This window comes from Wyeomyia smithii, chromosome 2, assembly GCF_029784165.1.
Source record: "Wyeomyia smithii strain HCP4-BCI-WySm-NY-G18 chromosome 2, ASM2978416v1, whole genome shotgun sequence".
Classification (NCBI taxonomy): Eukaryota; Metazoa; Arthropoda; class Insecta; order Diptera; family Culicidae; genus Wyeomyia; species Wyeomyia smithii.
In genome coordinates this window covers 69937284-69960449 of record NC_073695.1, presented here as the reverse complement: position 1 = coordinate 69960449, position 23166 = coordinate 69937284, and the positions used below count along the sequence as shown (strand labels likewise).

The 23166-nt window shown below is 38.8% G+C and overlaps 4 protein-coding genes across 8 annotated transcripts; 2 read left to right on the top strand and 2 right to left on the bottom strand.

The window, feature by feature from the left end:
• Window positions 1-139: 139 nt before the first annotated feature.
• On the top strand, window positions 140-3581 carry LOC129724962 (uncharacterized). Its single transcript, XM_055680275.1, has 5 exons — window positions 140-158; window positions 2518-2704; window positions 2806-2993; window positions 3049-3248; window positions 3310-3581. The coding sequence occupies exons 2-5, from the start codon at window positions 2642-2644 to the stop codon at window positions 3543-3545; spliced, it is 687 nt and encodes a 228-aa protein (XP_055536250.1). The 5' UTR covers window positions 140-158; window positions 2518-2641; the 3' UTR covers window positions 3546-3581.
• A 54-nt stretch (window positions 3582-3635) lies between these two features.
• On the bottom strand, window positions 3636-5367 carry LOC129724961 (transcription factor grauzone-like). Of its 2 annotated transcripts, XM_055680274.1 has the most exons (3): window positions 5278-5351; window positions 5084-5191; window positions 3636-5028 (listed from the first exon to the last, which is right to left on the bottom strand). In XM_055680274.1, the coding sequence occupies exons 2-3, from the start codon at window positions 5153-5155 to the stop codon at window positions 3685-3687; spliced, it is 1416 nt and encodes a 471-aa protein (XP_055536249.1). In that variant the 5' UTR covers window positions 5156-5191; window positions 5278-5351; the 3' UTR covers window positions 3636-3684. The 2 variants fall into 2 exon arrangements, with proteins under 2 accessions (XP_055536249.1, XP_055536248.1); XM_055680273.1 differs by having other exon boundaries at window positions 5084-5367.
• Window positions 5368-13552: 8185 nt separating this feature from the next.
• LOC129724958 (transcription factor grauzone-like) lies at window positions 13553-15418 on the top strand. Of its 2 annotated transcripts, none has more exons than XM_055680267.1 (3): window positions 13553-13867; window positions 13944-15170; window positions 15228-15418. In XM_055680267.1, the coding sequence occupies exons 1-3, from the start codon at window positions 13751-13753 to the stop codon at window positions 15390-15392; spliced, it is 1509 nt and encodes a 502-aa protein (XP_055536242.1). In that variant the 5' UTR covers window positions 13553-13750; the 3' UTR covers window positions 15393-15418. The 2 variants fall into 2 exon arrangements, with proteins under 2 accessions (XP_055536242.1, XP_055536243.1); XM_055680268.1 differs by lacking the exon at window positions 13553-13867 and having other exon boundaries at window positions 14421-14589; window positions 14646-15170.
• On the bottom strand, window positions 15213-17860 carry LOC129724960 (transcription factor grauzone-like). Of its 3 annotated transcripts, none has more exons than XM_055680270.1 (4): window positions 17609-17860; window positions 15960-17144; window positions 15568-15891; window positions 15213-15333 (listed from the first exon to the last, which is right to left on the bottom strand). In XM_055680270.1, the coding sequence occupies exons 1-3, from the start codon at window positions 17720-17722 to the stop codon at window positions 15727-15729; spliced, it is 1464 nt and encodes a 487-aa protein (XP_055536245.1). In that variant the 5' UTR covers window positions 17723-17860; the 3' UTR covers window positions 15213-15333; window positions 15568-15726. The 3 variants fall into 3 exon arrangements, with proteins under 3 accessions (XP_055536245.1, XP_055536246.1, XP_055536244.1); XM_055680271.1 differs by lacking the exon at window positions 17609-17860 and adding an exon at window positions 17500-17608 and having other exon boundaries at window positions 15314-15333; window positions 15430-15891; XM_055680269.1 differs by having other exon boundaries at window positions 15315-15333; window positions 15430-15891.
• Window positions 17861-23166: the final 5306 nt, after the last annotated feature.

Sequence of the window (23166 nt, the reverse complement as noted above, 5' to 3'; positions counted from 1 at the left end):
ACTTTAATTTAGTGCTGACGCCACAATATCAATTTCCAATGAGACTTGTTGCAACTTTAACACTCAATGCACAACATGAGAAATTCGACATTTGCTCGTGCACCAAACAATTAAATTGCCAACACACCTAATATCCACAACACTTGGCTTTATGGATCTGTAGCAATGGGCGATCTTCGAAAAAAAATCGATTCTCCTGCATCGATTAATCAAAATTAATAAAATCGATTCATAAAAAAATCGAGCCCGAAAAATCGATTTAACAAAAAATCGATTTTTGTTTGGTATAAGCTTTTTACGACCTTTTTTGGCTATATTTGTGGAGATTTTGTTTTGTTCTGGTTTATCAATCATGTTTTCTGGTTTATCAATCATGTTCAACGAGTTTTCGTTCACAACATCTACTAACGATACGGCTTTTTTAGTTTATTGCCATCTTCTTTTACCGCGTGTACTCTTTTGGCGGTTTTTTTCTACTAAGAGTTTTCGTTGTCGCTCATCCCATAGACCATTTCACGAGACGTTTGTGAACTTGATTCATGAACAAAATTTTGACAGAAAGTTTGGAACCGCTGTCATAATGCACGTGGAAGCATCATCAACATCAGCAGGATCCGTGACACCTATCAGTTCGTGAAATGGTCTATTGTTTAGGATGCACTAAGAGCAATCCAAACATGTATAATTGGGTTGATTAGCTAGTTCAAATCGGGATTTAAAAAGCGAAGGACAATGATAGAATTTTTTTTAAATCACGTTTTACTTAGAAAATTCAGATCTTTCAGATGATAGAAAAAACTGATATAGCTGAACAACCCAATTAATAAAAAAATCGGAACATCCGCAGCACAAACTCAAATAAACAAAATGGCGAGCGCAACACCATGCTGAACAGAATGCAGCACGGCATATACACGAACATTTAATTCAACTTTTGCAATATATGAGTTAACGAGTACCCCGCTACTCATAGTTGAAAAATAGTTTGAGGTAGCAAATGTGAAATAATGTTGGCTAATATCCAAAACGGTAAATTCAATATCCAATGCAATGCAAAATTTCAGCTCAATCGGAATTCAGGAGTATTTGGTCTAAATTTCACTTTCTCGACCTCTGAAGAAAAGCACAGTTTGTAATAGTTTTTTTTGTGCCAAATGTCTTATGCCTTTTTCACGCTATAGCAGATATCACGTGATATCGCGTATCTTGAAACATACATACATCTAGTTTTCACGGAAAGTTTGGAGTATGGGATTTGAAATCAAGATGAGCAATATTACATCATGTGAACGGGTAATTAGAAATGTATAAAACGTCGAAGTCGGGTGTTATCCGAAAAATCGAAATTTTGCTAACTGTTCGTGAGGGCTAAACATTGAACACTACTTCTAAATTAAACTGTCAAAGTCCATTGCCACCCCAATATACACCAATCAGTTAGTAATGATTGTATACAATACATATATGTCAAACTTTCGAGGCGGTCTTGTGGTCGGCAATTTATATTCAGTTCGAGGTGCAAACTTGTCTCGTCGTTCTTTTCATCCTTGCTAGGGATGGGCGAACGGCTCACGAGCCGTTCATATGAACCGGTTCTTAGAAAAGAGCGAAAGAACGAACGGCTCACGAAAAAGAACCACGGTTCTTTGGGCGCAGCAGAACTGTTTGGTTCGCGCGAACCCGAAGTTTACCGAGACAACACGAACTGTCAACGCTCGTGAATCATTGTGAACCATGAGTCAGTTCAGAACCGCTCTTGCAAAAGAGCCGTTTCACCCACCCCTAATCCTTGATATATTTCACAACGCATGCGTATTAGCCAAATTTCATACGGGTTTGTCTATTGATGTCGCGTTTAAAAAGGCAAAAAAATGGTTACTGCGTTAAAAATACTGGAGGGACTTAATTTGGCTGCGGATTGTTCTTTTTCAACTCGACGACAAGGTTATCCAGCTTCCCTGACCTACAGGAAACGTCAAAATGGGCAGCGTGCCATTACCGTTCGTGGAAATCTGGATATTCTGGAACCTTGTGGGGGTGGTGAAATACTCATGAAAAAAGTTGTCATGGACGTTGACAATTGTTTGAACCAACAAAAACATTTGAAATGCGTTTTTCTCGGTTTCATGTCTACTGAACTTTAGTCCATTTTTAAACTATGGTCATCCCGGTAAAAAATTTACACCTTTTTCAGATCAGTGTCCGAGTTCCGAGCACACACTTCTTTGGAGATAAGAAAAAAAATTGTATACTATCAATAAAGAAATTTTCTTCTCTTCAAAAAACAGTGTTCTCGGAATTCGGCCGCAGATTACGTTAGCAACAATAAATGCAATCACTATTGTCTTGAATCCGTTTTGCACACATTTATTTTTTAGGCGAAAAAAAACGATCTTGCCATCCAAAGGATCGATTCAGTAGAAGATCGCGCGCAAAGAAATCGATTCAAAAAATCGATGAATCGACCTAAAAAGATCGATTTTGCAAAAATCGGATCGATCTTGCCCATTGCTAGATCTGACGGTCTGAGCCAAACGAAACCGAGAGAAAAAAAAATTCTATATCACGTTTTTGTATTGAAATGTACATATTTGAAAATTAATCCTTACTTTTCATTTAAATCCAAGTGTGATAGCTCAAAATGTTTGCTGTTATTCGGAATCCTTCATCCTGTGAAGTGTTAAGGTTTATAACTGTTAGAATTGTAAGAGATTTGTTATTTGCCATTTCAATTTTTATCTATAACTCTATCGGAAAAAATGTATCCTAAATTACTGAATGATTTAATTTGGATTAAACTTTTAGGAACATGAGGCGTTACGACACTATGCTAGTGCCAATCGCGTGAAGCCTTTTAAAAAAGTTGACATCTCAAACAAAGCTAGAAACGAAGCTAAAGCTTTACAAATGCGAATGGAAGTGGCTGCACAGGAAGAAGCTATCACGTCTGGAAAAAGTGTCGACGCTGTCGGTCAGTCATTAGCGAGCAGAGGGTAAGTTTCCGTTTCAGATATAAAACCAGTTGACCATTTGTCTCTTATGAAATAGATACCTTCGACCTGTGAAACCATATTCTCCTCCAGACGATGTTCAAGTAAAAGTACTTGAACTAGCAAAGGCTTTGAATAAGACAAATTTGAAGGAAAAATTTAGTAATGTTGAAGAAAAATTTACATTTCTCTCTGCATGCCAAAGAGCCTTCAAGCATGCTGTTCCGAATTCCCAGCTACACGAAATTACGTCCATTGGTATTTTTGAACATAGCTTTGGTAACACAATACCGCAAACAATACCTTTCACTAATTTCAGATGATACTGTAGCTTTCTACCAAAAACCAGTTGATACAACGTTGCCACTGGAAGCGCTAAAAACGGTTGATTTGCCAGAAAACCTTTTTATTCAACATGAGTACATCAGATTTCATCCGGAAACTGACACCATGTTTGGAGGAAAATCAGCATTTCCAAAAAGTTCTACTGTGGTGACAGGATTAAAATATAAAGACAAATATCGTGGACATGCAGCAAAAAAGTGTTGGCCTTAAAATCACTGACTTAAATAAAAGTGAATAAATGCGAAATAGGCAACCTTTTTTATGGTAAGGAACATACGACTGGTTTGTAATAATTTAGAATTTTTGAAAATTTTGATAGAAAATCTTTCAACAACATTAACGTACTTCATCATCCATATGCGGCTGCTAGAGCTTTCTTTTTTGCCTCCCTCCATTCATCCGGATGTTTACTTTTTTTGTGCGAGTATAGATTAGCATTAGAATTTGTGGTCATACCACATATATTACACGAGTAAAGGGTCTCGCCTGTGTGCGATGCGCGATGCTCCTTTAGATAAATTTTCCGTTTAAATTTTTTCCCACAAAATTCACATTCGAACTTTTCCTCTACATGCACTCGCCGTTTGTGACTGCTTAGTGCACGTAGATTTGGAGAAACCTGCTGACAAATATCACAAGCAACGGCCTGATTCTCTTCATTGTGTACCGTTTTAATGTGCAATTTTAAGTTAGGTTTTCCATTGACCCATTTACTACAAATGTGGCACTGGATTCGCTCGATCGGATTTATTCCTAAATGAATTTTGATGTGCCGTTCCATGGCCAATTTGGTACGAAATTCTTGGCCACAACTATCACAGATATGCTTCGAATCGTCACTGTGCATATTTAATATGTGAGTGCGCAAAGTAGATGCGTTTGCGAGGATCTTGTGACAAATGACACATTCCGCTTGGACGTGCGTTGTTGCGTGAGCCTTCAGGAGGTATTCTCTGACGAAATTTTGACCGCATTTATCGCATTTAAATGGTTTTTCTATTTCCGTATTGTGCTTCTTTTGGTTATGCAGATCTAAATAGTATTTATCGTTGTAATTTTTGTTACAGATGTCGCAGTGGAACCGTCCAGGGTTCAAATGAAAATTGATGTGATCGATAATTCTACATTTTTTATAGAAGACGCGATTACAACATTTGATGCTTCCGCGAGAATTGTGCTGTTTTCTAGTGTGTCGTTGTAATCTATCAAATGTAACAAATGTTTCCAAACATATATCACATTTCATCGTAAAAAATTCTCGAATTTTTTTGTTCTCTTCGTCTAGTTTTCTTATTTTTTCATCGTTATTACTGCTCACTTTTTCCTTATGTTGGTTATATTTATTTTTTAGCTTAAGGCTTCGCATTCGAGTCCTGGGCGGTGTTTTGTCACACTCATCGTCTACAAGTTCAGATTTGTTGAAACCGATTGCTTCTTCGTCAGGATCTTTCTCCGTATCCTGATATAAATCTAAGTACGGTTTATGGATCAAATTTTGGTTATCCTCTATTGCTGAAGCAACTACCATAATATCTGTTTTGATATCCATTAGTAAAGGCGAACCAACAATTTCAGCGGAGAAGTTTATTTGCTTCTGATTTGAACGAACCATTTCATGGAAATTGTAATAATCCGATACCTTTGATAAGCATTCGACGCAAACACTCTGAGGTAGTACATCACAGTTGGTAAACTGAAATAGACTTTCATATTGTTTAAGCATTAATTTAACTAACTGCAATACCCACTTCAAAATTGAACACAACATTCAATTTTACAGATAGTTCCACGTCCTTAATCGATGTGCCGTTCGATTCCATAGTGGAACCCAAACACAAACGGCATAGTTTAGTATCCTGTTCCATTGAATGTACAATGATTAATTCGGCAGACAAATAGCAATACAATTTTTGAATAATTAATAACAGTTAATAAACTGTACCGAATAAAAATAGTGAATTTTATTTCATCTCAGCTCCACAACAGGAAAGTATACAGAAAACAAACGCGAACTGCTGCCAGTGACCAACCATCTGATCTCCCTATCCCATTTATGCACTTGTGTACAAGTTATTTATAGTAATTTTGGTCGCACACACGCTCGTTCAATTTCAATATAAATTGAGTAGAAAGTGCTCGCTTTTGTATTTTGATTTAAGAGGTCAAAAAACGATAAAAATTTTGAAAACAAAAACTGATAACCATTATCGAAGAATTTCATTTTCATCTTCCTTCATGTGAGGTTCTGGTTCCGGAGCCACCGCACTTTGGGGGCTTCATAAAAGTGCATCTCCAACAGAAAATTTCGTGGCATTAAGTGCCATTTAAACTGGAATTTGGACAACACACTTAAAAAATTTCGCCGAATCTCGGCATTGTTTGTGCCGAGATTTGGACAGCCGAGTGCTCGGCAACCATCTCGGCTGAATCTCTTTTGCCGAGAATCTCGGAAAACCAATATTTGACAGATGTCATTTCATGCCGAGAATCGCGGTACACAATTGACTGTACTCTCGGCAAATCCAACCGAGAAGCGGCAAACCAGTCCAACGACCTTTCGGTTTTATAAGCTGAATGTTCTGCACAGTAAAGAGCCGTTTTTTCAGTGGAATCCAATCGCAGAAAATAGTTTTGCTATGAATCAGGTAAGCAAAGTTCTTTCAAAAGATAAATTATAAGCTCGATGAGTTTTAGTAAGTAAAGAAATTTATTTATACTAAATCTTGAATACTTATCTTTATCTTGCTCGCCAGTAGGGCATTGAGCTAAACATCTAATCTAAAATTACGTCTAATGCCTATCCCTAAAACAAATACAATATTGTATTCACACGATTTGAAACTACACTTTTTGAGTTCCAGCCACTTCCCCCCAAACTGTTCTACATTTTTTTCGGCTACTGGATTGTAAACACTTGTAATTTGCACAAATTTCAGCCAAACTTGTATCCGATTCCTGTTTGCTCACCCGTAACACGCATAAATTTTCACTAAGAAAAATGGCGGCAACTCGTTCATGAGAATGACAGCTGTATTGCCGAAACACGGCAACGAGTAAAATTTGTGCCGAGATACCAGTAATGTTTTTGCTGACCTCGGCATCAACATATAACGATAAATTCGGCAAAAAATAGAGACGAGATTCGTCAAGCTTAGTTTTTTGGACGAAGTCTCGGCAAAATGATCTGACAACTGTCGGCAACCGGCATTTTTTTGCTGAAACACCGGTTGAATCCAAAGTTGCCGAGTGAACTCGGATGTTTTTTTGCCGAGCTCGAGATCCAGTTTTAAGTGTGAAAACCAGCACAAACTTTCTATCCAGCTATCCACGAGCGGTAATGGCGAATAGTGCACGTAGCCCATTTTAACGTTTTCTGTAGGTCAGATTCTTTTCAATTGCAGTAACGGAGTAGAAAATATAACAACGTCGTGACGTAGCATAGTGTGACGTTCGGACATTAGGACACTTATATAGTCATGTGAGGTTCATAGAAAGAACACTGATCAAAATAAGCAAAACTGTTTATTAAATTTGCTATGCTACGTTCCAACCATGATGTATAAGGACATGGTGTAACGGTATGTCAAAAACAGAATCTGCCATATTGAAAAAAAAAAAATTGCCAGCGAGTAGGTTTTTTTATAAACAACTAGGGCATAAAAATTATCGCATCTCATAATATATCATTTGGATGCATTTAAATTATAAATATGGCAATGCTACATACCTTGCTACCAATATTCATTAATTTAAGAAACAATTTCCAACTTAAAACACCTGAATTTGCGGTATTCAATTGCCTACTTAGTAAGCATATATCAACGAACACGAAAAAGCTATTCGCTGTTGCATAGTGATGCTTCGTCTCCAATCCTCCAAAGTGAAAATACGCTTCCTCACCCGCGCCTGCTTTTTGGTCAAACCGTTACACCATGTTCTACTCATCATGGTTCCAACATATGTTTTTCACTCTGTTACTGCGATTGAAAATTATCCGACCTACAAAAACGTCAAAACGGGTTGCGTCCATTGTCCGCCATTACCGCTCGTGGAAAGCTGGATAACTTTTCTTCAAACTGTATTTTTGTATAACATATTCCTTAATTGGGTTGTTTAGCTATTCACGGATTTTCGATTTTTATATATCATCTAAGAGAGTGTAATTTTCTGAGCAAAACATGATTTTTTAAAACTTTATATCATTATCCTCCGATTTTGAATGAAGAATAAAAATTCACTCTAAATCGCTACAATGACAGTTGATATAGATATAGATTTAGATTTTTTTCAAATCACGTTTTACTTAGAAAATGCAGATTTTTCAGATGATATAAAAAACTGATATAACTAAACAACACAATTAAAAATCGCTCTAAACCGCTATAGACCTATTTACGTACGAATGTTTTAGTGCTACTCATTGAGGAAAATATTTACAAATCGCTGTTTTGTTTGCAATGCTATGTTTTTAGCAGCTGGACTAATAATTAGTTGAACAGTTATTATAAGTTTCAAACTCGTTTCTGAATAAATTTTTCATCCGTGATCATGAATCGGAAGAAAATGCTAAACATAACCGACAAAAATGGTAAAAAGTGATAAAAAGTCGAAGCAACGAGATGCGATGATTTACAGTTTGGAGGAAACAAAAGCAACTCTACACGAGGTTACACGTTCACTAGTGTGCGTAGGTGAAAAGTCACTTATCTCTATAATAACAGTTGATACATGGGCGAACTGTCATTGTAGTGATTTCGAGTAGTTTTAATTCGTGAATTAAAAATCGAATAACACAGATAGGGCATTTTTGAAAAACACGTTTTGCTTAGAAAATGCAGCTCTGCAGATGATATAAATGATATAAATCTCGACTACTTTGTGATAAGGTAGTATGTCTAAACGTAAAAAAAACGTGTGAGAGTTACATCACATACTTAAGGTTTAAACACAATTGATACGTTGCGGCTGCGTTTGCGGCAATTTGACAGCCCATACATTTTCTGTCAAATTAACGTTAACGCAACGCAAACGTATCCATTGTGCTTGGGCCTTTAGACATACGTAACACTGGCGATTTTTTTTGGTACTCTTTGCCCCACATCACCCGGTACCAACACCAGTATGAACTACTCGACGAAAATGAACGGAATGAATTTTCTTCATAGCGGCTCTACTCGAGCCCTCAACAAAATCCCTTACGAAACTGTCAAAAGTTGTTTACAAAATCAATGCTGCATTCTTTGAGTGGGAACGAGGTTGGTACTTTCGAGTAGTTCATGTACCAACTTTTTTGGAAGATTTCTTCCTGAGTGTTACGTTTGTCTTATGTATGTGGTTATATCCCTTGTACTCCACAAGCACAAATTAGCAATACTCAGAGAGAGAGAGATATGCGAAGAGAATGTTGTGAGCCAAACGAACATGTCAAAATCCGAGCCAAACGAACAAGAAAGATAACACATTGAAAGGTGTTGCAATTAGGTACAATTAAGGATATATTTGTTTACACGTTTTTCATGTTTAATTGCTGAACAATGAATTGAGAAATTACAGAATTGCTTTATTACAGTGATTTTTAACTGGTGGTTCACAAACCTTTTGTATGGTGAATGGTATATAAAATCAAACATTAACATAAAATTTAACACCTTCGCGGTTTTTGTGATGCACTTTATTATTCCCCAGGACTTCCACCGTCACCATCAGTTATACGAGTCGAATATAAAAGTTAGTCAACATAGACCATTTTACGAGACGTTTCTGAACTCAATTCATGAATGAAATTTGGACAGAAAGCTCGGAACCGCTGACATAACGCACGTAAAAGCAGCATCAATATCAGCAGGATCCGTGACACCTGTCAGTGCGCAAAATGGTCTATTCGCGTTGACGGTGTTGCTGATATTTGTTTGGTTTTTGCATGCGAAAAAAAGGAAGGAAATATTTTTGCTTTTGTCATCACGCACATTTTGACAATTGCATATGAGAGTTCACGTAGGTGCGAACAGCCTTCAAAATCTTTTTCAACGCGAATAACCCGAATTGCGATTTGAGAACCTAGTTGCCAAATTGGCGGTTTTTTTTTCATCGCTTATCTCTCTCTCTGAGTATCTCCAGCACAAATCATCTCTCACTCGTTTTGTTTACGTTCAGACCTAAGAGAAGAGTGGCCAAGTGGCTTCTTTCTCTTCTTCTTTGCTATGAAACATATCCCCGGTTGAACATTATTTTCGTCTGCCTTACGCAAAATCGAGTGCAACCAGAAAAATTCATTTTTTTGATATATTTATTAAACAAAAAAAAACTGGATTACACAACTGGAACACATAAAACAGTACAACAAAATTTCATCTATATTTAAATCATCATACTTCTACTGTCAAACTTCTTTTTTCTTGTTTTACCTCCTTCTCGGGACTTTAATCGAAACAAAACAAATTTCTTGATGATTAGGTTTTTAAAAAGAATACAATGAAAAATATTAGGTAAAACACTTAATTCTTGTTGCAAAATCAAGGGTAAATTGTTTGTTTGTGGAGGTAAGATTGCTTTTACATTTCGATACGAAACTTCCATTCCGTTGAAAAAAGCAAACAATTCTTCAGAAACGAAACGATAAGTTGCATTACCAGTTGTCCTGGTCCGTACGCGAGAGAATATAAAGTGTTGCTCAGGAATCTTCTTAGAAATGAGCAATTTGTCGAAACATGGCTTGCATACCAATGTATTGCTGTGAATTTTACCCAGTATATATCCTGATATATGGTATAATGCCTGTTGCTCCGATTTGTCGAAGTAATTGGATGTTTCATAAATTAATGTTTCATAATCCAGCTCAATGTAGTCTGTGGGATTAATCAACCCACCAATTGCTCCCAATTGCAGTAAAGAGTTGTCGGGCTTATTTCCTTTTTTAACGTTTTTGCGTTTACTAATGATATCGGTCAATCCAATCAGATGTTGTTGATCATCAAACTCATATGATGAAGATAAAACCGGTGCCATGTATTGAGACAAAGCTATTGTTTTCAGGTGCTGAGAAAACTGAAGCGAAGTTAGTCGTTTCTGTTTATACCGAACCAGGGAGAAAAGGCTTTCTAGGCAATTTTGATCGAATCGACCAGTAATAATCGTTTTGTGTCCGTTGTTCAGTAATTCTTTGGACAATCGGATTATTGCGTAGGAGCAAATGTTAACTCCTACCTGCCAAGGCTTCCAACGACTATTCTCACCAACCAACACGTCGTATATGAGACAAGATACATGCTGTAGATGTTCGACGACATATTGATAGTGTTTGGGGTTGTCCTCGCTAAGAGCAGTATTCTCATTACGATTGGTCATCATGTTGTACCAGAGAGCAATGTCCTCTATAAAAGCTGCTGTGGTGTTCAAAGCTGGATCATTCAAATGTATCGCTAAAACTTGAAGAGCTGACGACACTGTAGTATTGCAGTATTTTGTAGCATTGCTAACCTTCATTTTGTCAACAGAGGACATTTTTTGTTCAAAATTGACATCGTTGTCAGTCAGTTTATGACACATCTTCAGTTGATTGCCTTCCTCCGACGCTACTAACTTTTGGAGATGATTTCGATGAACTATGTTTGTAGAAAGCTTTTTGCACTCAACGTACCACGCGGGAAGAACTAAGAAGACATTGTTGATCCACCCATCTACCATGTTCTTAAAAACATGTACTGGATCTGGTACGAGCTCCAGCTTGCGCGATTTATCGATAGGATGCGGCACTGGTATACTGTTAGATACTTTAGACCGACCTATATCCATTCCCAAATCTCTCCACAGCCTCTGGTTTTCAAAACCTGAATCAGAGGTTAAAAACTGAACTTGCAAGCCAATCGATTCCGCTCTACCAACTATTTCTATGACTCTATTTTTCAGTACGTGCCCCGGGATTGAACTACCAGTATGGTCGTACCTGACAACTTGTTTCCATCTTGAGGAAATTCCTACAAGCATGTAAACTAATGCTTTACTGGCTAATGTGTTCGAAATCGGCAAAGTTGTAGTTCCGATCAACTGTTTTCTGTTCAGACAAAATTCGCGTGCCTACTCGGTGCTCATTTCATCAAGAATGATACCGCAATCCAGCTCATTTTTTGACATCGATGAAATTTTATATTGAAACATCGTGGAAATATCCTCCAAAACTCCTGCGATCAATGTTTTTTCCGCAATTAGGATTATAGATATCCGACAAACTAACATAAATACCTGGATTGAAATTGAGATCTTCAAGTTGCCTTCTGAGTGTTCTCGTTGAGGGGAACGGGTATCCTTTTTGTATTAGTTTTTTGTAACCACCATGGCAAGCAAAATGTATTTGAAGACTCTCAACTATAGTTTCACTACTCCATTTATATACTCGTTTCACTTCTCCTGAGAGAAGCTTGAGCTGCTCGGTACGAAATATTTTTTTTTCAGGTGATTTTGACAATTTGCTCTTTAATCTCAAATATTTCAATTTCCAATAACTCCGAGACCTATGAGTTTTTAAATGTAGTAATAAAATCATAAAAATGCATAACGCACCTTCTTAATGCAGACACTTGTTTCCTTAAACGTTACATACTTCTATATTCATCAACTTCTTCTTTTTCATGAGTCTGTTTATCGCCATTGCAAAAAGAAGATGACGGTATATTAATTGAACCGTCCGGGTTTTTTTTTTATGCCGTTCGGAAAGTGAATCTACAACGAAGAACTAAAGAAACTATATAATAATAAAAAAAATACCTACACTGCATTTTCGACTATTGCGTGAGATTTTCAAATTTGGAATATCTTTTTCAGATTCCACGCATATTTTTAGCCACTGTCGATAAGCTACTGCATCCTTGGGAAATCGATAAAATCTAATGCCCAGACCGGAACCACAGTAGCTTTTACAACCAAGCGCTTGGCACTTCATTCGAATCTTTTTTCCCTTTTATTTACCGCAATAAAAACAAAATTGTTTCCACAATGTTCCACTTTCACTTGCTCAATGATTGGGTCAAACACCAGCTGTTTAGCAACACGGCAAACTAAACCCATTTGGAATATTATCACACACGCGTGCTGTCAAAATCAGCCAATCACGTTTGGAGCAAAAAACCTGGAGCAAACCGGGGTATCATCTTGGCCAGTCTTCTCTTAGGTTTAGACATAAGACCACATACATAAGACATACGTAACACTCAGGAAGAAATCATCCAAAAAAGTTGGTACAAATGAACTACTCGAATGGTACCACACCCTGAATAAAATCACTGTTTGAGTTGTTTTTGAAGGTAGTGTACCTGCGCAGCCCTGCTTTTGTCTCGTTCCTACTCGAAAAATGCTCCATTGATTCTGTAAATAACTTTTTGACAGTTACTTATGGGATTTTCTTTGAGGCTGGATAAGGCCGAGGATTATTTATCGAGAAGTTTGACAGGGCGAGGTACGGAGTACTATGGAGCAACGTGTACCAGAAAAAAAAAACGCCAGTGTTACGTATGTCTTATGTATGTGATAAGACCCTATCACAAAGTACTCCAGAAATGACGGATCCATAGACCATTTTTCGAGACGTTTCTGAACTCAATTCATGAATAAAATTTTGACAGAAAGCTCGGAACCGCTGACATAACGCACGTAAAAGCAGCATCAATATCAGCAGGATCCGTGACACCTGTCAGTTCGTAAAATGGTCTATATTCACCTCACTGTTCAACGCAGGGAAACCAGATATGCAGATTTCTCGCGTAATTTTTCAAAATGACCTAAGTAACAATGACAGATTCTCTCCTCTCTCACTTTGTTTCGTTAATTACGTCGTCATTATATATATTTTCTAAACTTTCTTCCCCTTAATCGAGAGATATTAATACTGTCTTGCTTACTATGCATTGAGTGTTATGAAATATGGAAAAAATGACATAATTATTGATCAAAGAGAAAGTAAACAAAGAGAGTCTCTCAATGTTAGATAGGTTCCTTTGAAAAATTACGCGAGATTTGTCTCCCAAACGCAGATTTTCAGAAACCGAGATTTTCATGATTCGCAGATATTTGCAGATTTTCAATAGTTTCTGCTAATTTTTGTGAGGGTCTCCTTATCTTTCGCAGACTTTCTCAAAATGTGTGCAGATTTTTGCAGTCTTTTGTCTGATGAGCGAAATTTTCTCGAATCACCGATAGATTTTTTTCAGATTTCATGCAGATATTTCCGGTTTTTCGAGCAGTTGCAGACATTTTTCAAAAACATCTGGCATCTCCGGTTCAACGAAAGCTGGCAATCCTGCATTCTTTATTATTTCAACAGACCGAAGTATGTACTTTGCAATATATATTACTGAACCATCTAGAGTGAATATTATCCATATTAACTTTTATCTAATAAGTGTAAATATAAATTAAAGTTAAATATGGAGTCTACATCTACAGAAGGATGCCGACTTTGTCTAGATCTCTTTGCCGAGAATAGTAGCTCAATAACATCTGAAGAAATGCAACAACAAATAAGCAAAGTGTTTCATTTTACAGTAAGCAGTCCTTTTATTGCTAAATGACTGTTAATACTTTTGATAAATTTATCTATTTTTGACAAAACACTTGCAGATTGAAGTCATGGACGGTTTTCCCACAGCCGTTTGTCAAAGTTGTGCGTATACAGTATCAGAATTCTATAAATATTCTGAAAAAGTTCGACTTAATCAAGAAAAACTGATGCTCAAGTTTAATGGTAAACATCATATTGAAGCAGTTACACTGGTAGAAACAAAATTGATTGTTGAATTAAAAGATGAACTAGACATTGAACCAATAATGCTAGCAGAAACGAAAATGGAAGCTGATGAAAATGCGCCCGAGCTAGGGAAAATGGGGGTACAAAGTGCCGAAAGCACGGATAATCAGAGTAGTGGTTCGGAAACGGAATCCACTTCATTGAACAGTTCATCAAGGAAATTAAGGGGTTGTAGAAAACCTGAGCAAAGGTGTAAAAAAAGACTTGCAGAGAAAACGAGGAAAAATACTGTTCGTTCTAAGCAAGAACGTGAACAAGAAAACGAAACCATAAATAGTTTCTATAGGCTGGATTGCGATGTGTGTGGAGAACATTTCTTGACTATAAGTTCGCTTAAGACACATTTCCGTAAACAACATGACCAAACGGGTTATGTAATGTGTTGTCAGAAAAAGATATTTGTCAAAAGTAAAATGATTAACCATATTGAACTGCATGAGGATCCTGATGCATTTCGATGTAAACTGTGCAACAAAAGCTACAAAAATAAAACTTACTTTACACAACATTTACAGACTGTTCATGGCAGTCAGGATGGACTGGCGTTTAAGTGCGACATTTGTGGTCTTGGGTTTGATAAGGAAAAAAAGCTCCAAGCACACGCGATTTATCACGAAAAAGTGCAATGCTCGCATTGCGACAAACAACTGGCAAACAAGTTTGTTCTTAAAAAACACATTATTTTCAAACACCAGGATACCGACCGATCGAAACGAGACCGACAAATGATTTGCGAAGTTTGCGGGCGAGAATTTTTGAACAAGATTTGCTTTGATCGCCATGTTCAGACGCACAAAGGAATTGAGATCGAAAGGTTCCAGTGTCAAATCTGTCTGAAATGGTTGAAAGGCGAACGAAATTTTCAGCAACATTTACAGCACGTGCATTACGAAGCGGGTAAATCATTTATTTGCAGTATTTGCAAGCAAAGTTATCCGAACACCCGAGCGCTTTATAAGCATAAAAGTAAGGTTCACGTGGAGGAGAAGTATGAATGCGAATTTTGCGGAAGAAAATTCAAGCAAGCACTGTATTTGAAGGTATAGCAAACGAAGTTTTAAACTTGGTTAACAAATATTTTAACGCATTCTTTTTAGGAGCATAGAGCAACGCATACAGGAGAACGGTTGTATTGCTGTAAGTTTTGCGATCACACTATGAACTCCAAGGCTAATCTGTATGTGCACATGAAAAAGAATCATCCTGTTGAAAGAGAAGAAGAGAAACAAAAAATGGCATTAGAAAAATTTCTTGTATCGTAGGCAACATGATGGAAAGATTCTGTAAACGTGTTAGTACGTTTTTAATCACGGCGTATTTCTTCGAAATATTGCTATATAATTGAATTGAACGAAATCATATTTGACGGAATAAGTCAGAGTATGTTAGTTCAGTTCTTCACATTACTATTTTCACTAGCACTAATCACAGTAAAACCTTAGTAAACTCCAAGGTATGATGCTAACGAGTCAGTCATCGTATGTTCGAACTTCGGTTGGGCTAACATCTATGCGCTATCATCACGATTATATCGTCACAGCATTCCACATCAAATGAGTTGAGGAGTGAATTACGCTTTTTGATGCTCTAGATGATCTATGACTTTGGAATTCTTGCCTCGGCGTCCAATCGTCTTTTCTCAGCCCATTCCACTGGATGCACCTTTTTAACATGTGTGTAAAGATTCGATTTCTTTTTCGACGTTCTTTCGCAGTAGTCACATGTATATAGAACTTCACCGGTGTGAACAGCTCTGTGTTCCTGAAAACAACATAAAAAGTACCATTCATCGAAATTATCAATACAATAGACTCGTCGAAATTTCATACCTTCAGTGCAATAGGCTGATTAAACTTTCGATCACAGAACTCACAGGCAAATTTCCTTTCGGCGTGTACGCGGCGTTTGTGCTTTTGCAAGGCTCGATAATTGGCCACCTTTCGGTTACAAATCTCACACAAGAATGTCTGAGATTTTTCGTAGTGTGAATGCTGCATATGCTCCTGCAGCCCTCGTTCCCCCTTGAGCCAGCTTTGACAGATTTGACACTGAAATTTCTTAACCGGGTCAATTCCCATGTGCTCCTGTATGTGGCGTTCAAAGAAAAGTTTGCTCAAAAACTCACGACCACAAGTGTCACAAATCATACGTCGATCCTTATCGCTATGCAGATTAGTGATGTGCACTTTCAAGCTAAACGCACCTTTCAACAGTTTTTTGCAGTGTGGACAGGGTACTTTTTCGTGGGTTAGCAAATGCGCATCTAATTTTGCTTGTTTTGCGAAGGATAGCTTACAATGATTACACTTGTACTGACGAACCTTTCCTATGGCGTGCGTGTTGGCCATGTGATTTTTCATATAATCTTTAGTTTTGAAATTTTTTTGACACACTTCACATTGGAATGCACTGGGATTTTTGTGGAAAGTTAGATGTTCAAATAAGTAACGTCGAGCAAACAGTTTTTTCTTACAACATACAATGTAACCTACTTTTTGATGAACCTCCTGAAAATGCTCTTGCAAGGCAGGAAAACTTTCCGCTAAGTCTCCACATATATCGCATACCATTTTGAAGTATTCATCAATTTGTTGGTCCATCTGTACTAACCTTTCCTTTGTCGGTTTGTTCCATTTTTTAGATGTTACTTCGGAATCGAAGGAACAATGCTTGACTGTTTTCTTATTAGTTTGCCGCATTGTTCTGCTAGGTTTCTCCGCAAATTCTTCTAGCACTTCGTCAGACGAGGTAAATGATGCAGCGAAAGACTCATCGCCGTCGCTGTTATCTTCACTTTCTGTTCCGGGTTCTTTCTTTGACATATACTCGTTTGCCTCATTTTCGATACCAGAGGTATACTGTGTCTCAAGTTCAATAAGCTCATCTTTTGGCTCAATTTTTATTTTTAGCTTCTCCTGATTTATCCTTACTTGCTCCGAGTAATGGAAGAAGTCAGTAATAGTATTCCAACACGTTTGGCATACTGTATTCGAACACCCTTTTTTTAGTTCAATCTATAAGGTGTAAATGGAAAGAAAATATTTATAGATTATTAAGTATATTATTTTCATCATTTCACAGTCAAAATATCAAGAACGTGGTAATTTGTGTCCTTCAATGTTTTAATATAAAAAAAAGCAAAGCCTTGGTGCTACATTCCGTATCGGAACTCGATCGGTCTGTTTTATTACACAGACTTCGCAGCCAACTGTTTAGTGAACTAAACTAGTGGCTAGCATACGATCCAATTGACACAAACAGTCTTGCCCGAGCCGAGATTTGTTTGAGGCTTGTTAGGCCAGCATCGTACGAGACCAGCTGGTAGATTAAGTTTTGATTAATGTTTTGATATACGTAATCCTAATTTACCATTTCATACGAGATCGTTCACTATCGAAAATTTATTCCTACTAAAGAAAAAAGCTTGGTGGAATGTTCACGAGGTACACCACAAGTAATTCGGTAGTCAGATACTCACTGGAAAACTGAAAACTTTATCTAGCTTCTCCTTCAACTCTTGATTCTGCAACGAACAACAATTTTCAGCGACAGGATCCAAGCAAAGTCGACAACCATCAGTAGTTGCATCCATTTTTGGCGGAAAATTAAAAACTTACATCAATCTAAATATTTTGGTTTCTTTGCATACCTACTTGTTTACTATTTTTGATTATTATTCGCGTTAACCAGAGTCTATGTGTATCATGTGTATATAGAGTCGCGAAAAGAGAAAATCTATCGTTTTGGCAACACAGTTTTTGTGCCGTTTGTTGCCAAGAACTATACAGTTCTGTTTTTCACAGGGGCCTATAAACGTCAACATTCTGCCTACCAATCATAAATTCATCTCGGCGGTAATATTTCATTTCAAATGCTTACAAAACTTATCTTATTCATTGAAAGTGCACATTGTACTGAAAACAAATGTTGAGCTCTTGTATTTTCGCATCTAAAACGCCATTTACACGAGAATAAGTCTACCGACAAAATGGGACGTTTACTCTATTTCACTTGTTTTAGGGCAAACCAACCAAAAAGTGGGTACCAGAAACGCTGGTACCAGAATCAATGAGTGGTAGATGGAAAATGTATGGAGTTTGACAGCCACAAGAGCCCCCTGGTTTTTCACCATGTATAAAGCCTGTATTACACTCTTTGACCAAGCGTCAAATATTTGGCACTTTTTGACAGATAAAAATTTGGTCAAATATAATTGTTTGCCACTCTCAAATTTTAACATGGGTCAAACACGGGCAAACAACAACCATGATGTCAAATAAATTTGACCATTATGTCAGAAGGTCAAATATTTGACCATTAGACAAAGAGTGTACTACAGGCTTAAGCGAATATCATTTTTTGAAATTCTTCACAAGGTACACAGTTTAAAAAGATTACACCGGTGATGTTTTGTTAAATTTAAGTGAACCAGTGTACAGGTTTAATGTTGGATAAAAATGTGTAAGTAAAACTTCGGAAAAACACATATTCATTATTACGCTCAATTACAACACTTTTCATCCACTCCTAACATTATCACCTTGTTAATTTACATTTCTCGATTGGTACCCTCGTTTGACACTGATTTGGTTCCTTTGGTTTCATCTTTGCGGGACTCTTATTAAAAACATAGACTCTGGCGTTAACCATGTTGCTGATATTTGTTTGGTTTTTGTATGCGAAAATAAAGGAAGGAAATATTTTTACTTTTGTCATCACGCACATTTTGACAATTACATATGAGAGTTCGCGTAGCTGAGAGCCAATAGACTATCTCACCGATTCTCTTTAACCCAGGGGGCTCTTGTGGCTGTCAAACTTCATACATTTTCCATCTACCACTCATTGATTCTGGTACCCACTTTTTGGTTGGTTTGCCCTTAAACATGTGAAATAGAGTAAACGTCCCATTTTGTCGGTAGACTTATTCTCGAGTAAATGTCGTTTTAGATGAAAAAAAAAAACAGCTCAACATTTGTTTTCAGTACAATGTGCGTTTTCAATGAATAAGATAAGTTTTGTAAGCATTTGAAATGAAATATTACCGCCGTGATAAATTTATGATTGGTAGGCAAAATGTTGACGTTTATAGGCCCCTGCTTTAACCTCACTCTTCTGACAGTTAGTGGTAACTTTGTTTACGTTTTTGAATTTTTGCTTTTGCGCGCGTAGTGGAAATGCTGCTCAATTTTTAATTGTTCTTAGTGTACTGGCATCTCAAGCACAACATTTAAAGGTCATTTTGATCACAATTGAAATGATCTACTGTAATTAAGAACAAAACTGCAGCACCCGAAGGTAAACAAAGTTACAACTTACTTACTTACTTCCGCAGCCTAGAGCCGGGGTGGCTCGTGCCGTATCAAGAATTTTCCTCCATTCTACTCGGTCCTGGGCTACTCGTCGCCAATTTCCTAGACGTCTCGATACTTGCAGATCCGCCTCAACCTGGTCAAGCCATCTAGCACGTTGGGCCCCTCTATTCATGGTGCCGGCGGGGTCCTTGAAGAGAACCGATTTTACCGCGCAGTCATCCGGCATCCTCACGACATGCCCGGCCCATCGTAGCCTCCCGACCTTCGTCAGGTGTGCAATGGGAATCTCCAAGTAGTGTCTGTAGCTCGTGGTTCATACGCCTACGCCACTCTCCGCTTTCGGTTTCTACTCCACCAAATGTTGTCCGCAACACTTTCCGTTCAAATACGGCCAGTGCGCGTATGTCCTCTGTGAGCAGCGTCACGGTTTCAAGTCCATAGAGAACTACGGGTCTTATTAGGGTTTTGTACATCGTCAGTTTCGTGCGGCGGCGTATGCTCCTGGATCGAAGCGTCCTGCGAAGGGCAAAGTAGGCTCGATTTCCAGCTTGAATACGTCGTTGGACCTCCTTACTTGTGTTATTGTCGGCGGTTACCAGAGATCCCAAGTATACGAACTCCTCTACCACTTCGAGTTCGTCGCCGTCCATGACCACCGTCCGTGGGAGGCGAATGTTAGTTTCTTTCGAGCCTCTTCCTGTCATATACTTGGTTTTCGACGCATTTATTTCTAGTCCAACTCTTCTAGCTTCCACTTTTAGTCTGGCGTAGATTGCCTCCGCCGTCGCTGAGTTTCTTGTAATAATGTCCAGGTCGTGCCTCTCGTTTCGATGCCCGCCCGTCGGATTACACCCTCAAGGGCAATGTTGAACAGTGTGCAGGATAATCCATCTCCTTGTCTCAACCCTCTGCGCGCTTCGAAGGGGTTCGAGAGTGTCCCCGACACGCACACGTAACACATCACTCGGTCTAAGGTAGCTTTGATAAGTCGTGTAAGTTTATCCGGAAAACCGTAGTCGTGCATTATTTGCCATAGCTGGTCTCGATCGACTGTATCATACGCTGCCTTGAAGTCCACGAAAACATGATGTGTGGGCACGTTGTACTCCCGGCATTTCTGAAGGATCTGCCGGAGAGTGAAAATTTGTTCCGTAGTAGCGCGTGCTTGTGTGAAGCCCGCTTGATACTACCCTACGAATTCTTTCGCTAAAGAAGAAAGACGGCGGAGTAGGATCTGGGAGAGGACTTTGTTGGCAGCGTTGAATATCATGAACTGGGACACTACTGTTGTATGTAAGCACTCCAAGGATAACTTCCCTTCCGCCTCCTTCCGTTGCTCCGCTATTGAGGTGCTCATCGAAGAACTGCTGCCTCCTATCAACCACCTCGCGCTCGCTTGAGATCAGGTTTCGCTCCACGTCCCTACACATATCTGGACTCGGTGTGTAGCCTTTACGGGATTGGTTCACTATTTCAAAAAACTTGCGTGTATCGTTAGCCCGAAACAGTTGCTCCAGCTCTTCACGATCTCTGTCCTTCTGCTGGCACTTCTTTCTCCGCAGAATCGTCGGTATTTGGCCGCGTTCTCTCTTGTGGCGATGCTTAGATAATTTTTCCAAGCTCTTTTCTTCCTCTCCATCGCTTGCTGGCATTCCCCGTCAAACCAGTCATTTTGTCGGCTCGACGATACCACACCTAGTGCCGCGGATGCGGCCTCTCCAATGGCCGAGCGTAGCTTCCTGCATCCATCGTCGAGAGTCGAAGCACATAGCTCTTCCGTGGAAGGTAGTGTCTCCTCAAGTAAGCGCGCGTAGTTCTCTGCAGCCTGCGGGTTGGTCAACTGCCGGATGTTTGGACGGGGAGGACGGTTCTGACGTGTGTGAAATACCGTGGATAGTTTTGAGCGCACAGGTACTGCTACTAGGTGGTGGTCTGTGACCAAACTCTTTGACGGTCACAATAAAATCCTTTGGTCGCTGAGCCAGCTTGATCTTTACTCCTATTTATATTGTATTTTTTTTTAGTGTCAGCAAACCGCAGTGCCAGGTCCACAATTTGTGTTTGACGATGCCTGTTGTTTGTTTACGCGTATAAATAATTGTCAGTAAATGTCTAAGCAAAAATTTTGCATATACATACTCCATTGTTATGTTTGAGTTTTGTTTAATTTTTGTTTAATAGCCTCGTTTGGTGTCATTTTGCTTAGTTTTTGTATATAAATTATTTCTATTGTTTGTTTATATGAATTATTTATTTAAACTATTTTGTTGTATTTTGCATGCATATAAAATTTAAATTTAGGAGAAAACAAGTCGTAGATTAGGTCAAGTCAATAAATTGTTCTAAAAAAAAATCAAATAATGATAAATGAAACCCTGGCACCAAACTAAACGATAAGTTTATAAAAGCTTCGAGTTGTCGGGTACAAACAAAGGGGTAGTGCGCTACGCGGCAGGGAGGGTCTACGATGGAAAGCGGACAGGTTGTAAATAAAAAGGTCGGATAGCAAATATGCGGGAGAATTTTTGATTATAACCCGGAGGAGTGTAGTCGCGCGTTAAAGATCCAGTGTCGAAGTTTTGGTGGAATAAAGCCCTAAGTGATACCTTTTGTGGCCAAATTGGAAGGCCATTTTGTACGCTAAGTTTTGGCGCATCGTTGAAAACCGCGGCCGTGGTGAAAGGCAAGTTAAAGCCAGTTGGAGCCATCCAGAGTGCAACAGTGACACCCTCCGGGTTACCCGCCAGCCGATTATCCAGCGATCAACAAGCCGGTGCTACGCTTGTGACGCCCCACTGGTGACCACCGACGCCGCTGCGTCCAATACTACAACGCCCAGGAGGCCAGAAGACCGGATCCGACCAAAGAATCCACCGCATCTCTAAGGCAACGAAGCAGCCACCCGATCAGCATCTACACCCCCAGCGAGCGGAGTGCCCGACGGACGTTTTACCGTGAAAAAAAGAAAAAGAGCGCAAGTAAAATTATGCCTACTAACCCTTCCTTTCCGCGAAAATAATTATAATAAAACTATTGTATGGTCTCGTAATTTTCAAGCTGTTCTTTGTTAAAATAATTGTGAGTCCTTTTGACTTGTTTCCGCTCAGTATTAGTGTATAATCTGTGAATTTCGCTCAGTGACCAACGGTTGAGGAGGGTTGAAAGTCCGCCCAATTGAATTTTCTACAGGAGACCAAAGTAACGACCCGAAGCTGGGAAGTAAAAAGCAACTAGAAGCAAGTGAATTGTAACAGGTCTGAGTCGATATCCGCACCCCGGAATGAGCGTATGTTTGTAATGTTTGAGAAAAATCGGCCATCAATGAGAACGTGGTCAATTTGATTTGTTGTACGGTGGTCAGGTGATCTCCAGGTGGCTTTGTGGATATCTTTGCGTGGAAAGAAGGTGCTTCTAATCACTAGGCCTCGTGAAGCTGCGAAGTTGATGCATCGTTGGCCGTTGTCGTTCGTGTCGGTGTGTAGGCTGTGAGGCTCTATCACCGGTCTATACATCGCTTCCCTACCAACCTGGGCGTTCATATCCCCGATGACGATTTTGATGTCCCGTGACGAGCAGCCGTCGTATGTTGCCTCCAACTGCGCGTAGAACGATTACTTCTCGTCGTCAGGTCTACCTTCGTGCGGGCAGTGCACGTTGATGATGCTGTAGTTGAAGAAACGACCTTTAATCCTCAACAGACACATCCTCTAGTTGATCGCCT